This window comes from Phyllobates terribilis, unplaced genomic scaffold, assembly GCF_046119375.1.
Source record: "Phyllobates terribilis strain yellow unplaced genomic scaffold, ASM4611937v1 Scaffold_1__5_contigs__length_1240528914, whole genome shotgun sequence".
NCBI lineage: Eukaryota > Metazoa > Chordata > Amphibia > Anura > Dendrobatidae > Phyllobates > Phyllobates terribilis.
In genome coordinates, this window is record NW_027362761.1 from 1,093,006,826 (window position 1) to 1,093,023,203 (window position 16,378).

General features: G+C 41.9%; 1 protein-coding gene across 8 annotated transcripts in view; it reads right to left on the reverse strand.

The window, feature by feature from the left end:
* LIMCH1 (LIM and calponin homology domains 1) overlaps positions 1-12,137 on the reverse strand; it is a 365,336-nt gene extending 353,199 nt beyond the window's left edge. For 3 of the 8 annotated variants that reach the window (XM_073645633.1, XM_073645646.1, XM_073645620.1), the window contains exon 1: positions 11,769-12,136. In XM_073645633.1, coding sequence (XP_073501734.1) covers positions 11,769-11,861 — 93 coding nt within the window. In that variant the 5' untranslated portion in view covers positions 11,862-12,136. Of the gene's footprint in view, positions 1-11,768 lie in introns of all 8 variants that reach the window. The other 5 variants (XM_073645636.1, XM_073645626.1, XM_073645647.1 and 2 more) reach the window with 5 other exon arrangements.
* Between the last annotated feature and the right edge of the window lie 4,241 nt (positions 12,138-16,378).

A 16,378-nucleotide genomic window follows, 5' to 3' on the forward strand; every position in this document is an offset into this window, starting at 1 on the left:
GGAAGTGTTACTATCTACTAGGTTCTGACCCGTTTTTTTTTACCTGGATTTTATCTGCTTATTTCTGATCTGAAGACCATTTACCCGATTGTTGTTCTGGAATTTGTTATACTACTGATGAATATTGACCTTAGTTAGCTCCCGCCTCCCGATGTGCTTCTGGCCTGACTTAATGATTTTACATCCTCCTGTCCCAACTTATGTATATGAACAGGCTCGGTCTTTCAAAAAGTCTTGCTCATCAGCTAAACTGCAGCAATTGCTTAGGATTTGTGACCTGGGGACTTCCTGTGCTAAAATGCCTGGGTTCCTTTGGACTCATTGGCTGACTTTGGTTCTCCTGGTAAACACAACAATATAAATTATAATTCGAATCCCACCAAGGAAAACATCTGCTAGGAGTTTGTATGTTCTCGCCGTGTTTGCGTGGGTTTCATCCGGGTTCTCCCGTTTCCTCCTACATTCCAAAGACATACTGATGGGGAATCTAGATTGTGAGCCCCATTGGGGACAGTGCTGATATTGTCTGTTAAGTGCTGTGGAATTAATGGTGCTAGACAAGTGAGTAAAATAAATAAACAAATAAATACTGTGCAAACATTTTAGGCAGGTAGGAGTCAAATCATTATTTAGTAACCAGCCTTAGCCTTTAAAATAGCATAAATTTTTCTAGGCACTTGTACTTGCAGACAGTTTTTGAAGGAGCTCAGCAGGAAGGTTGTTCCAAACATCTTGGGGAACTAACCACAGATCTTCTGCTGATGTCGCTTGTGTAAATCCTTCTCTTTCTACATGTAATCTTACCCAGACTCGATATTGAGATCAGAGTTCTGTGGGGGCCATATCATCATTTCCAGGACTCCTTGTTTTTTCAATTAAAATAGCATTACTACTATGCAGCAGTAATATTATATATATATATATATATATATATATATATATATATATATATACACACACACAGTACAGACCAAAAGTTTGGACACACCTTCTCATTTAAAGATTTTTCTGTATTTTCATGACTATGAAAATTGTACATTCATCAAAACTATGAATTAACACATGTGGAATTATATACTTAACAAAAAAGTGTGAAACAACTGAAAATATGTCTTATATTCTAGGTTCTTCAAAGTAGCCACCTTTTGCTTTGATGACTGCTTTGCACACTCTTGGCATTCTCTTGATGAGCTTCAAGAGGTAGTCACCGGAAATGGTTTTCACTTCACAGGTGTGCCCTGTCAGGTTTAATAAGTGGGATTTCTTGCCTTATAAATGGAGTTGGGACCATCAGTTGTGTTGTGCAGAAATCTGGTGGAGACACAGCTGATAGTCATACTGAATAGACTGTTAGAATTTGTATTATGGCAAGAAAAAAGCAGCTAAGTAAAGAAAAACGAGTGGCCATCATTACTTTAAGAAATGAAGGTCAGTCAGTCCGAAAAATTTGGGAAAGCTTTGAATGTGTCCCCAAGTGCAGTTGCAAAAACCATCAAGCGCTACAAAGAAACTGGCTCACATGAGGACCGCCCCAGGAAAGGAAGACCAAGAGTCACCTCTGCTTCTGAGGATAAGTTTATCCGAGTCACCAGCCTCAGAAATCGCAGGTTAACAGCAGTTCAGATTAGAGACCAGGTCAATGCCACACAGAGTTCTAGCAGCAGACACATCTCTTCAACAACTGTTAAGAGGAGACTTTGTGCAGCAGGCCTTCATGGTAAAATAGCTGCTAGGAAACCACTGCTAAGGACAGGCAACAAGCAGAAGAGACTTGTTTGGGCTAAAGAAGACAAGGAATGGACATTAGACCAGTGGAAATCTGTGCTTTGGTCTGATGAGTCCAAATTAGAGATCTTTGGTTCCAACCACCGTGTCTTTGTGCGACGCAGAAAAGGTGAACGGATGGACTCTACATGCCTGGTTCCCACCGAGAAGCATGGAGGAGGAGGTGTGATGGTGTGGGGGTGCTTTTCTGGTGACGCTGTTGGGGATTTATTCAAAATTGAAGGCATACAGTATTTTCCTGCTTTATGCATAAATACATTTTCAGCAAGACCCTTCCATCCCCATATGATGATCCTTGGTCTCAATAAGGAATATGGACGGGGGTGTCTTAGTGAGACAATCTTTTAAAACTTAGTTGATTGACAACCTTAGTTTCATAATGTGGTGGAAGTCATGGTTCTCCTTAGTCAAGTATGGAGTCTTACAGGCTCCAAGAGGGAAACAAAAAAAAAAAAGTATACAAATTAGCTCTAGTGCAACAAAAGAAACACTCGCACAAGTACCACCTAGGAGAGGGAGCTATCCTATAAGTCAATGTCTAACTCTATAAGAAGCATTATAACATGAGCAGGAATAACTGCCAAACCATAAACTCATCTACAGACATCCTACTGTGGCGTGTTTGGGGTGTTTGCCCCTCATCAGTGTGAAGCAGGATCTGGCAGTGTGCGCCTCACTCCAGGTAGACGCTACTCTACACTGATGAGGGGCAAAGGGGCAAACACCCAATAGCATGTCTGGGTCATGCTCTGTCTCAATCTACATTGAGGTTGGCTGACAAAAGGTGAGGTTTTAATACTAGAGATAGGACAATCCCAATTTGGGTACACCTTGTCGTGGTGGGATGGCTTTTACGCTTTTTTGATCAAAACAGTATTTACTAAATACCCTATGTTATTTAAATTTACAGAGTGGGCCATTTATATGGATACACCTAAATAAAATGGGAATGGTTGGTCATATCAACTTCCTGTTTGTGGCACATTAGTATATGGGAGGGGGAAAACTTTTCCAGATGGGTGGTGACCATGGCGGACATTTTGAAGTCGGCCATTTTGGATTTTTTCAATGGGAAGAGGGTCATGTGACACCTCAAACTTATTGAGAATTTCATAAGAAATACAATGGTGTGCTTGGTTTTAACGTAACTGTATTCTTTCATAAGTTATTTACAAGTTTCTTTTTGTTTACAGCCATTGACATGTCGCAGAGGTTAACATGTGAGGAGCGGATAGAAATTGTGTTGATGTTTGGTGAACGCAGTACCCGGGTCATTGCAGCAGATTTCAATGCAAGATACCCTACGAGACCACCCATCTCCCATGCTACAGTTCGCAAACTGCTTGACAAATTTCGTGAAACTGGTTCAGTGTTGGATTTGCCAAAATGTGGACGCAAGAAAACTGTCACTAATGAAGAAACATCAGTGGCTGTCCTAGCTTCATTCAGCAAGAGCCCACAGCGTAGCACTTGCTGTATGTCACTGGAGAGTGGCATCAGTCAAACATCCCTTCGGCGGATATTAGCTACTCACAAATGGCACCCTTACAAAATCCAGCGGCTGCGGCATCTCAACAAGGATGACCCAGATCGGCGCACTGAATCTGCAGAATGGGCAAAACAAAAATTGGAACAGGACCCTCAGTTTACACAGAACATTATGTTCAGTGATGAGGCAAACTTTTTTGTGAATGGTGAAGTTAACAAACAAAACCACCGCTATTGGTCTGACACTAACCCACAGTGGATAGATCCCTCCAAGACTGTTGGAACACAAAAATTGATGGTATGGTGTGGTATATGGGGTACAAAGATAGTGGGGCTATTCTTCATCAATGGAAACCTCAATGCCACTGGATATCTGAAATTGCTACATGATGATGTGTTGCCCTCTTTATGCACTGAAGATGGCACGTTCCCTGAGTTTTTCCAACAAGATGGTGCACCACCACATTAAGGGGGTCAGGTCCGAGCATTCCTACATGAACAATTTCCTGGAAAGTGGATTGGTCATCGTGGGCCAGTTGAATGGCCACCAAGGTCTCCCGATCTGACCCCCTTAGACTTTTATCTTTGGGGTCATCTGAAGGTAATTGTCTATGCTGTGAAGATAAGAGATGTGCAGCATCTGAAACACTGGATACTGGAAGCCTGAGCTAGCATTTCTTCTGCGGTGTTGCTATTAGTGTGTCAAGAGTGGGAGAAGAGGGTTGCATTTACAATCCAACACAATGGGCAGCACTTTGAACACATTTTATAAGTGGTCATAAACTTGTAAATAACTCATGAAAGAATAGTGTTACGTTAAAACCAAGCACACCATTGTATGTCTTATGAAATTCTCAATAAGTTTGATGTGTCACATGACCCTCTTCCCATTGAAAAAAATAAAGTTGGATCCAAAATGGCCAACTTCAAAATGGCCACCATGGTCACCACCCATCTGGAAAAGTATTACCCCTCCCATATACTGATGTGCCACAAACAGGAAGTTGATATCACCAACTATTCCCTTTTTATTTAGGTGTATCCACATAAATGGCCCACCCTGTATTATTACTACTGTTTACTCAGTATAGGGTATTTGCTCATTTTAGTTTTTGTTTGTTTAATGGCCACAGTGTGAATGTGCACCTACACATTGCACTTATACCAACATGTGTTCTGGCTCATTTGTTTGGTTTTCCCATAACATGTCTGTAGAAGAGTTTCTGGCTTGTCAATGACTCCTGATTATGGTGTAAGGCTTAATAAAGGGTTGTACACAGACTAATGAGACAACTCTCACTCCTAGGCAGCATTTTCCGAGATCATCTCTTTTGTTCTACATGCATTTACACAATGAACACCCATGTGTAAATCCAGTCCTATTTTGTGCATTATAGTGCACTCGAAATTCTGATCTAGTCCAAATGAAATGCAAACCGGTGTGATGTAAGAAGACCCGCCATGTTAATAATGCAGCGCTTGACAACAGAGAAAAGCCTCAATACTTTACAGAATAGTTCTCACCAGTCTGCACATCACGTTCACATTTCTCAACTTGTCAACATAAGAGGATCCCTTGGTAAGTCCTAGATTCCTGGGTTATGCAGTTTAGCCGAGGTTTAATATGGGCAGTAACACTTGTGAAGGGAGAACAATGAGCCCATTCTATGGACAAAACAAATGAGATATGATACTTGTGAATTCCATCCTCATGAAACCTCGGGGGAAGGAGCCTTTGCCTTGTTTAGAATCTCCACTATATGAGGACTACACAGAGCAGAACACGCGCACCCGCTCCGTCATTTCCTGATAATTTTCCTCACTGCAAACAAAACAGTGAAAAAATAAAAATAAAAAATGAGAAAACCGTCAATCATATAATATCACTTCTCCTTCCTACAAAGCAGATTTCATTAAGTAACAAAACACAAAAGCCTGATTCATCAGGGAGTTTTTGCCAGAATTCTGCCATAAAACTCCTTGAAATGTATCGACTTGAGCTTTTTTAGTGACAGTCCCAGCCAGCTATGTCAAAGTGGGGGAGAAGGTTTGGGTTGTGGAGAAGCACACCTGACAAATTCAAAGTTTATGCCACAAAGGAGGTATAAATTGTGCCAAAAAAAATGTATGCCAACCCCTTGTTGGAATAAGAGCTCTGGTGGAGGTGGACAGCAGTTGTAAGATGCACCGAACTCATTAAGACGTCCGTTTTTTGCGCATGTGTGCCATTTGGGGCTATATGGTGGAATGCTGACCATTCAGCACAGGTTTCATACTAGAGCCTTATATTATTCAGTTTCGGATGAACTGTCAAACTATGATATGCATTTTGCTTACTTACAAGGAGATATAGGCCCAATTTGCCAAACAGTTTTCGCCTGAAATCTAGAACAAAATTGCTTAACTTTTGCGCAACTAAAAAATGCAACTTTTGGCAATTTTAAAATTAGTCCTGGCCAATTACTGCAAGTTTTAGAATAGTGAGCGGAGTCAGGCAGTACTTGACATAGCCATGTTCATCATAGTTTAAGGCTAAGTGCCCACGATGCAGAAATTCTAAATATTTTTTCCGCTTCTCCCTGGCAGGAAAAACGCATGCGGATTTTACATGCGTTTTTCCTGCCAGGTAGAAGCGTTTGCCAAGCATTTTTGCATGCGGGTTATCAAGCGCTTTCCAACCGATTTTAGCATCACTTGGAAAAGTGCTTGACAACTTGGTCACACTATATAAATCCATACAACTGGCATGGATTTATATAGTGTGACCAAGAAATAGTTAAAAAAAGAATAAAATGGTAAAAAATAAAAAATAAAGATTATACTTACCTTCCGATGGCCCCCTGGTATTTTCTCCGCTCCGTTCGGTCTCCCTGGTGTCTCGCGGTGGTGTGAAAGGACCTGCGATGACGTCATTGAGTCATGTGACAGGTCACGCAACCGCCGACGTCAGCGGTCGCGTGACCTGTCACATGACTCAATGACGTCATGTCAGGTCCTCACACCAAAGCGACCCATACAACAGACCGGACGCATCGCTGAGGAGGCCGGGTGCCATCAGAAGGTAAGTATAATCTTTATTTTTTATTTTAAATTCTTTTTTTTTACAGGTTCTATGGTACCCGTGTCTGGAGGAGATTCTCCTCTTCTCCAAACTCGGGTACCATCCACACATAGAAAAGCATATTATCCGTGTGTGCAAATGTGCTGACACGGATATTAAGCGATTCAATGCAAGTCAATGGCGGCAATTACGCTGCGTGTCCGTAAAATTAATTGACATGCTGCGTATTTTTCCGCAATGATAATCTGCAGCGGAAATTTCCGCAGCATGTGCAAAGCACATGCGGATTATCATTGGGGACCATGGGGCACGTATTACCAAGCGTTTTTTAAGCGTTTTCGCAGCGGAAATTCCGCGGCAAAAACGCTTGAAGAACGCATAGTGGGCACGCAGCCTAACTGGCATACATTTTACTGGCGTACATTATGACAGACCCAGCCTGGCATACATTTCTGGCAGTGGAGCAATGCAGTTGATTTGCCAAATTAAAGAAATATTGCTCCCAGTGCTCCCTTTAATAATGCTGGAGTACAAAACCCCAGTCTTAACAAATCACAGTCATTGGCTTCCTCAGGGGTTCTGCTCTAACAGCAAGAGTAGCTGGCAAGATTGCCAAACTCCCAGCAGAAACCTGACAAATCCCTATTTAAAAAGGAGTCTGTCAGCACAAAATAACTGTTCAAACCAAGCGCATGCATTCAGAGAATTGTTAGTGTGGCTGAGCAGTTCTGTGCACCTTCCCATCTAATTATTTTCCTTCTCCCTCTGTCCCTCTCTTCATTGATTGACAGCAAGAGCCAGAGGAGGGCAGATATAATTAGAAAAAAGTAGGTGAGAAAGTGCCAAGGGTGCACGAAGGATTTGTGCTTGGTTTGAACAGTCATTTTATGTTGACAAGACTCCATTTAGCAGTCACTGGGATACGTTATGATGCATTTGGAATCAGATCTGGCATGACCAGGTATGGCCATTATTACTGCTTCCATGTTAGTGGTTGTCCAGCTTTCTTAGAGTATCGGCACGCGGGAATGATTTACTGGAGACTTTCTTTGTGGAAATGATGTAAACCTGCAGCAGATTTCACCCTTTGCAAAGGAAGGAATCAGCAGTGAGAATCTGAAGAAGTAAGACTGCTGGAGAGACAGTGGCAATCCTGTGGGAGCTGTAAGGAAGTTCACAATGGCAACCAGTAGGCTTTCCTGGAAAAAGAGAAACCCTGGTTAGTGCTTTCGACAACCTGATGGATGAGAACAGCTCCCAAAACATGAAACCTTCCAGGAATCCAAGAACTGCAGTTTTATACTAAAATTATAAGGTCAAGCAAGTGACTCCTATTTCTCTCACCACATTCCTCTACTGTGGTTAGAAAGGAAACCAAAAATAATACAGGAAAATTCTGTCTGACACCACACTGCCCAAGAGATGTCTTCCAGCAAGGGGAGAACGGACACTATTTCCAGCCCTGAACACCAGTGGGCCGATAATAAATATAGCAAAGTGAAACTGTGCTGCGTCACCTGTGACTCCTCATACAGCTATCCAGTGTCAACTACTTTTGACTGCTTTTGCTTCGTAGCAAGGGTTGTCGAGGGTCAAACATACAAAAAGTCCAATGCTTCTTAAATTCAAAAGGTAATTCCAAAACTTTCAGTTTTGGCCGAGATTAGGTTTAAAGGGAATCTGTCAGTAGGATGGTCCTTCCTAAGCCGTCTATATGGGCATGTAGGTCATACGAAGCTGAATACAATGATACCTTGATATCTGCAATCCCAAGTCTTATTCCAGAGAAACCCACATTTTTCTTAATATGAAAATGAGCTGTTAAGATCTATGGACCGGACATAGATCTCCCTGAGAATCTTTCTCTAAACATTATTTTAAACGAAAGAGGCGTTGCCAGTGTGAGACATGTAGATCAGGAGAGCAGCCTGTCAGTCATTACATGTCTCACACTGGTAATGCCCCTTTTCATGTAAAATAATCTCTGGAGGCAGATACTCAGGGAGATCTATGTCCGGCCCATAGATCTTAACAGCTCATTTACATATTAAGAAAAATGTGGCTTTCTCCTGAACAGGCAGTGTCGAGGTGGGGCTGGGGAATGATGCCACAGCTGTCTAATTCATGACAAGTTGTGGTGTTTCCAGTTCCCGACTGGAGTGAGATTTCCGGCATGGTGACCCCACTCATCAGACGCTCCAGATTCATGAAGAGGCATGTACCGTTACATGAATCAGGAGCGTCTGACTCCAGCACATCCCCTCATCAAGACCTGTGTGAACAACACCGGTCTGGATGAATCAGGCCCCAAGTGTCTATATAATGAAAAGGAGGGGGGAGAAATAGTATCCCCTATGGATCATCCATATGCATTCAGGTTTTATGGATACATTGCCATTATTAACCTCAAAAAATGTATTGGGCAGCACGGTGGCTCAGTGGGCAGCACGGAGGCTCAGTGGGCAGCACGGTGGCTCAGTGGGCAGCACGGTGGCTCAGTGGGCAGCACTGCAGCGCTGGGGTCCTGGGTTCAAATCCCACCAAGGTCAACATCTACAAGGAGTCTGTATGTTCTCCCCGTGTTTGCGTGGGTTTCCTCCCACACTCCAAAGACATACTGATAGGGAATCTAGATTGTGAGCCCCAGTGGGGACAGTGCCAATAATTTCTGTAATATTGTCTGAATTGTAGAGCGCTGCGGAATTATTATTTAGTATCTGCATTTTAATTTGTGAATATACAAATACAGATGCAAAAAAAAAAAACAGACACCAATGGTACACAGATGGCATACAAATGACAATATGAATAAAAGTCTTCTGAGGTTTTTCTTGATGAAAATCGGATGATTTTTCAACGCTCATCAGAGCACGGCCTAAGGCCCCCTTCACACGTTCATGACCAGGACGTGTGGCATCCGATTTCACCGGAGACACACACATATTATAATCTATGGGGCTGCACACATGTCTATTTCTATCTTTGCACATCTTTAAACACCTAAAAATCTATAATTTCTGTTCCAGTACGTGACACACGAATGTTACACACGTACGGCCAACAGAAAACCACACGGATAGTAAAAACGGACCGCCTCACGCGTATGTTTAAGCAGCAGACGTGTGAAGGGGGCCTAACATGACACACTAAAATCCACACCATAGGTTAATTTCCATTTGGATTAATGATGGATATTTTTCACAGCATGTGGATGAGATTTTGTAAAATCTCACCCACTTTGCTGGTACTGAAAATTATGTAGATTTTACAGTTACAGAATCCTGGCAAAAAAAAAAAATGCAGCGTATTTTCCCCATGTGAACACACCCTCAATGTGGAGCTCTGGATACATATATACCGCTTGTGTTAGATTAGCCTTCTCCCTCAGGATCTTCAGAAACTAGCAGTTTGCGTGGACCAAACACTTGATCTGCTTAGTGTTTTGTGCAGCCAGATTATGGCAGCAATCTCTATCATGATTTGGTAAAAGAAGGTCAAGTGAGTCCGATCTGTCAAGTGGATCACATGTAAAAACAATGTGATCCCAGCGTAGTTTAGAAGGATTCATGAACAGAACACTTTCTCACACTATCTTTTGTACATTAGGGTACCATGTCTCAGCATCCATTTCTACTAAGAAGGAATCTTCTAAAGTTCCCCAGAAAGTGGCACTTCATAGAGAGGGGAATAAACTAAAGTTTTATGCAGGGATCTGTAACTCATGCACGCCTCAAAAGACCTGTCCAAGGTCTAACATTAAATAACATGTGAAGGGTCTTTAGAGAGCAAGTACACACTTTATACTACAGCTACTTGGGTAAAAAAATATATATTTATCATAACCGCATCTGCTCTATCAAGGCACCAAAAAAACTATTAAGAAAGGTTTTCATTACTGTTATACAAGTCAAGTCTTCATCAAGGCAGATTCCCCTTTATAGACATAACATTGGAGCACGCTGCCTATTATACTACGTACTAAAGATACTACTACGCGGTTTGAAATCTTGCCGTTTCTACTGCAATGTGAACTAGACTGGCACCACAGTTAGTTGTATATACTACTTGCAGAAATATCACCACTAGCTTGTACCCTTGGCAACTTTTTGCTGGTAAGTACCAGAAGTCCCAACAACAGAAGCATCATTTATGGTCTCTGTTCAGTTGACAGCCCTTAACACTTTTCATTTACCCCTCGACAATACAATGCATAACTAAGCTTGTTGTATACATTTATATTACATATTATTATAAACCTTGACATGACAAAGGAATAAAAAAAAAGGGAGTATTACTACAATCTACCGCCGGATCATACATGCAGGTCTATGAATCCAAGCACTATACCAAATCCAAAAGTGAGGTAGAAAAACAAAAATCTGCATTCCGCCTGCGTCCTCACAAAAGAAACAATTCAGACCCAGGAAGGGCCCTGAAGCTTGAGCTGCCTCACAGTAGCAATGCAATGGAAAGTTCTGCAGTCCTTTCAGAGTCCCAGTGAACAACAGACATTGCAATCAATCACACAATAATGCTTATGTTTCTCGGCCCAGAGAAAGCTCTTCTTTTTTTTTCCATAGCCATCCCTTCCCAAATTTTTTAGCCCTTTGCTGCTGTATAAAAGTCACTAGCTGGCATGAATGCCTGACAAAGTGGAAGAAGCATCAGGCAAAGTGTAGAGAAAGGAAAACGGTGAGGGCTAACAGGGTCTTTCCATCCAGGAAGCGTCTGTGCCCCCTCTTTTTCCCTGGTCTCCCATTCTAAAACACAGATGAATAGGGCTCTGTGTTCAAGAGCTGACAGCTAGAAGGCTATAGCCACAGCAGGTATGCGGTCCCCACAGCACAGCCATTTATTTGCAAGGGAAATAAGACACTTGAATATCATCAATAACTGTTTATGTAAATTGCAGCAGATAGTAGACTGTGCCAGGTCACTATGCCTTGCATGGGCACCATGCACAGAACTATGGCTGCACAATAGGCACCTGAGCATTTGATAGAATAAACAGGACACAGGATAAGGATGTGAGACTTGGAAAAGTCTTGTGCAAAATGTAGCAATTTACCTGCAACACTAACAGTAGCAGGAACAAAAAAATATCACAAGCTCATCTGCCTGTCTCCCAGATACTGGATACACAATAGCTCCTCCAGCCTTTACCAATGGACTGCTGCAAATAGCTGGAGGGCTGTCAGCACACCTCCATAGCCAAATACTACACAGGCACAGGGAGATGCAGCCAGGAGCATCTCTACAGTGAGGAGCACTGGGTACAATGGGCACACTGCCTTCCTCCAGCAAGAAGGATGTTTACAGAAAGAAGTAACAATGTAAAGAAAACAATAAACAATGGAATTGTCTCGCATATGGCAGTATCAGGAGCAGATTGCGGAGCAAACTTCCATCAAGGAAGAAAAAAAATATGCTTTACCTCAATCCACTTCTGGGCTTCTCTACAGGCAGCATCAGGAGGGGATTCCTGTGGCTGGGAGATGTCTTCTAGATCTAGTGCAGGGCTGGCCATGTCCAGGCAGCTGTGTGCCTTCCTCTGTAGGTAGATGATCTATCACAGGAGGGAAAAGAGAACCACAGTCTCCTCCAGCTCCCAGTGCAAGAGACCAGCAATTCCCTGCTCTGTGCAACGTGATCTGTACCACACACCAGCTAAAAATAATCAGACTGTTGCAGCTTTTGCCTTCAGCCCATGCAAATCCTGAAGCCACCTCCTCCTGGAGCAGAAGCAGCAATCACATGCCTCATTACATGCTCGCACAGAGCCAGGCACTCACTGCTGCAGCCCACAAGAGGGTGGAACAATTAACAGGCAGTGCACAGGCTGAAGAACAGCATCCACATGAGCTCAGTGGGCAGCCAGAGAGAAGTGCCCTGTGTGCAGGCCTGGCATTGTCTGCAAGCTGCAGTGACTCAGGTGTCTGCCACAGTGGATGACGGGAGAATCATTAGGCAGGCAGTGCACCTGCATGGCCTGCCTGCCTGCCTGCCTGCCTGCAACAAGTGTCTGGCATCGCCTTGTCAGCTCATAAACCTAAGCAGACCTGGGCTTTCATACATAAATCCTGTAGCAGCTTAGTCCTGCCATCAATGATCGGCTCCTGCTGGATTTATGAGATTTAAACAGTTCTTCTCCCCCCTTAATATAAGACCATTGAATATACTGTAAATTATCCTTATATCTAAATTGTAAATGCATCTTTATCTGGGAAAGTTGGGTGACAATATAACCACCGTTAAAGCATCACTCCAGCGTTTTTTTTATTGCAGTGCTGGAGTGTTGCGACTAATGTAAGGTCCCTGACCCTACTGTTATACTCACCTGCTGCCGTCTGCACCTTCTATCGCGCCGGAGGTCACAACGCAATGTAAGTCTGTGAGAGCCTCGCTCTGACCTTGTTCTGGCTCTCATAGACTCATAGCTTATGACCATTAGCTCCAACTTCCGGTCAGTCAGGAGCTGCGGTCACAAGATGGTACCACAGGACCGGAGCGGCACCAAAAAAAGGTGAAGATGCCGGCCGATAAGTATAAGACTATGGTCAGGGACCTCAGATTAGTAGCACCACTCTAGCACTGGAAAAAACGCTGGAGTGGTGAATAAAGGAAACTTCACGTTGTACTTGCTGCTGGCTCTGTGGACAGCATATTAGTGAGAAAGAGAACTGGAGCAGAATGATATATAGGTTTGTGGGAAAAGATTCAGTATAAGACTAGAGTCACACCAGCATGTATTCTCTTAGCCATGAGAAACAGTCCAATTATGCTAATCATAGTCTGATCAGAGTATGATCTGATTTTCTTGGACAAGGAGAAGATGGAAAAAAAAAATTCACCATCTCATCCATTCTGTGCGGTCTACTTTTTTTGATGGACCCATTGACTTCCATGGCTGAATGCGATCCAATTGATGAATGCACATCATGAATGCTGCAATTTTTTCCTCGGACAGACTTGCTCCAAGGAAAAAACGGACATGTGCACGGCCTCATAGAGTAACATTGGTCTGAGTGTCATACAATGATCGCACTCTGATCTAAAATACGGTTTTTGCACAAACCCTAACTCGTGTTTTATTCATTGAAATCCTTGGTGGTTGTATAGATATGAGTCCAGTGGGCGGTCCTACTAGTAATATCTCCAAGCACAATCAGACAGGGAAGACTATCAATCACTAAGTAGAACCTCCCACTGGACTCATATGTATACATTCGCCAGGGATTTCAATCAATAAAATTCAAGTTTTGCTGAAACTTTTCTTACAAAAAGTCTGATCAGCTCCTCCTGGTCTATGTCACTCTGACTGCAGATCACATACCATTCTCAACATGACAGGTTCCCTTTAAAGCTCCTAAAGAAGTTGTCGCTCAGCTTTTTCTGACCTCCAAATCACTAGTCTGGCTAGTTATGTATTGATAATATCCTGACATACTATAAGGCTTCATTCAGACTTATGTTCTTCGCAGATAAAACACGTACCCATTATATAGGGCTGTTAATATGTTCTAGATTTTTTTGTGGACCATGTGTATGTGAAAAAAAATAAATGGAGTCATGTCTGAATTTGATTTCAGTCACAGATCAAACTTCATATTTCAAATCAATGGGGAAAAAATACCACATGGATGCCATATGTGTGTAACCCAAGTGTTGTTTATTTTTTTACTGTTTTATGGGCAGGAGAAGCTTTGACATATTCTTGCATACTATAAAATTGATGCCGCAGTGATGGTAAAGATGGACACACCGAACAAAAATAAATGAAAATTATATCCAGCATACTAATAAAAAATATTCCGTCTTTTCTTGTACCCACAAAAATACAGATGTCTGAATGAAGCCTAAGGCCTCTTTCACACATCCATTTTGTTTCACATAAGTGAAAAATCCAGTCTGCTTGATTTATTTTTGGTCAGTGTGTCCATTTTTGCCATCAGCGTGTCATCCATTTAGTAAAAAAAATCAAGCTTCTCCTGCCCATTAAACAGTAAAATATGGACAACACAAGGATGACATCCGTCTGATTTTTTTCACAGGGTTATTGACTTGCATCGGAGACTCTGAATCACAATGTGGAACAAATTAGATCAAACTGTTTTGTTTTTGGGTGACAATCTGTTCGTAAAAAAAAATAAATTGAAAAGGGGCATTTATTATAATGGGTCCATGATATATCTGCAAAAATAACCCTTACCAGAAAAATTGCATTTAAAAGAGCCCTTACTATGCGGATTAGCGATTCAGGACCCAGGAACAGATAAGTGACAAGCACTGTGCAAACTGTTAAGTAAAGGTGATTGCAGAAACATCAAAATGTAAGAAAGTTGGGCAGTCATTTAAAGTTGCTTGCTTTCGCCAACACTTTTTAAACCCCTATTAAAAGGAATCTGTCAGTAGGATCAGGAAGCTGAATACAATGATACCTTGATATTTGTGATCCAATGTCTTATTCCAGAGAAATCCAGGTTTTTCTTATATGTAAATGAGCTGCTAAGATCTATGGGCCGGACATAGATCTCCCTGAGAATCTATCTGCATCCAGAGTTTATTTTAAATTAAAGGGGGCATTACCAGTGTGAACCATTAATGACTGACACTTTGCACTCATAATTACAGCTCTCCAGTGAAGATCAGAGCTAACACAATACAACAGGACTAACACAGTACAGCAGAAGTGAACTTTGCCTCATTATAAACATTTGCAGCAGCACTATTCCTCTCATAGTGCTGGCAGCAGTGTGGCAGAGCTGTGCCTGATTATAATAAACACAGTACAGCAGAGTTGAACCTTGTCTCATTACAAACGCAACAAGCACATTTGCAGTTGTCTTCTCACAGTGCTGTCAGCTCTGCTGTGCTGGCCTTTCCTACACTGTGCTGGCCTTCCCCACTGTGGGAGGGCTGCAGCTGCAAATGTTTTTGTAATGAGACAAACTTCACTTCTGCTGTATTGTGTTAGCTCTGATCTCTCTGCAAAGCTGTGTGTGATTATGAGAGCAGACAGTAAGTTATTACATGTCTCACACTGGTAATGCCCCTTTAATTTAAAATATGCTCTGGAGGCAGATTCTCAGGGAGATCTGTGTCCGCTCCATAGATCTTAACAGCTCATTTGGATGTGAAGGTTTTATTGTCCTGTGACTAGGTCCAGTGTTATGATGACCTCACAGGTCTGATGGGCACATTCCTTAGTTGATGTAGAATGACATTTTTTTCTATCTGTTGTCATTCTCCTGCAATGAGAGCTTTTATCTTACACAGTGTACATCTGGTTTCCATGGATGTCATTTCATTTATGTCATTCTGCATCAACTAAGGAATGGGCCCATCAGACTTGTGATGTCATCATAACACTGGACCTAGTCACATGACAATAAAACCTTCACACTCCTTATCTATTAACTGTTGAAATATTTATAGCCAGAACTGTTTATCTCTCCCATAATAACTCTGCTTTCCGTCACCTGTCTCATCTATTGCATTATTTCTGTGTCTTATTGTGTATAAATATGTGTTCAGATTTTGCGTTATACTAGCCTGATGAAGAGACCTGAGTAGTCTCGAAAGCTTGCAACTTGTTATCATCTTTTCAGTTAGCCATTAAAAGGTATCAACCACTAAGAACTCTCAAATCTAAATATTTTTCTATCTTCTTGCTAGCACAGTACAAAAATATATACTTTCCCTGTTACATCAGCTTTAAAATTCTAGTAATACAATAGCTCTGCTATCACCAGAACTGTCACTCAAAGAGGAGAGCCCACCCTGCCAGAAACCAGGAAAGTAAAGAGACTGGAAAGCTGTGTGCTGCTCAAGATACAATTTGAGAATAACCCTTTCAGGAACAATTTTTACTCTACTTAGATAAATACTTTGGGGATTTGCATCAGATTTTAGATGTACAGTACAGACCAAAAGTTTGGACACACCTTCTCATTTAAAGATTTTTCTGTATTTTCATGACTTTGAAAATTGTACATTCAAACTGAAGGCATCAAAACGATGAATTAACACATGTGGAATTATATA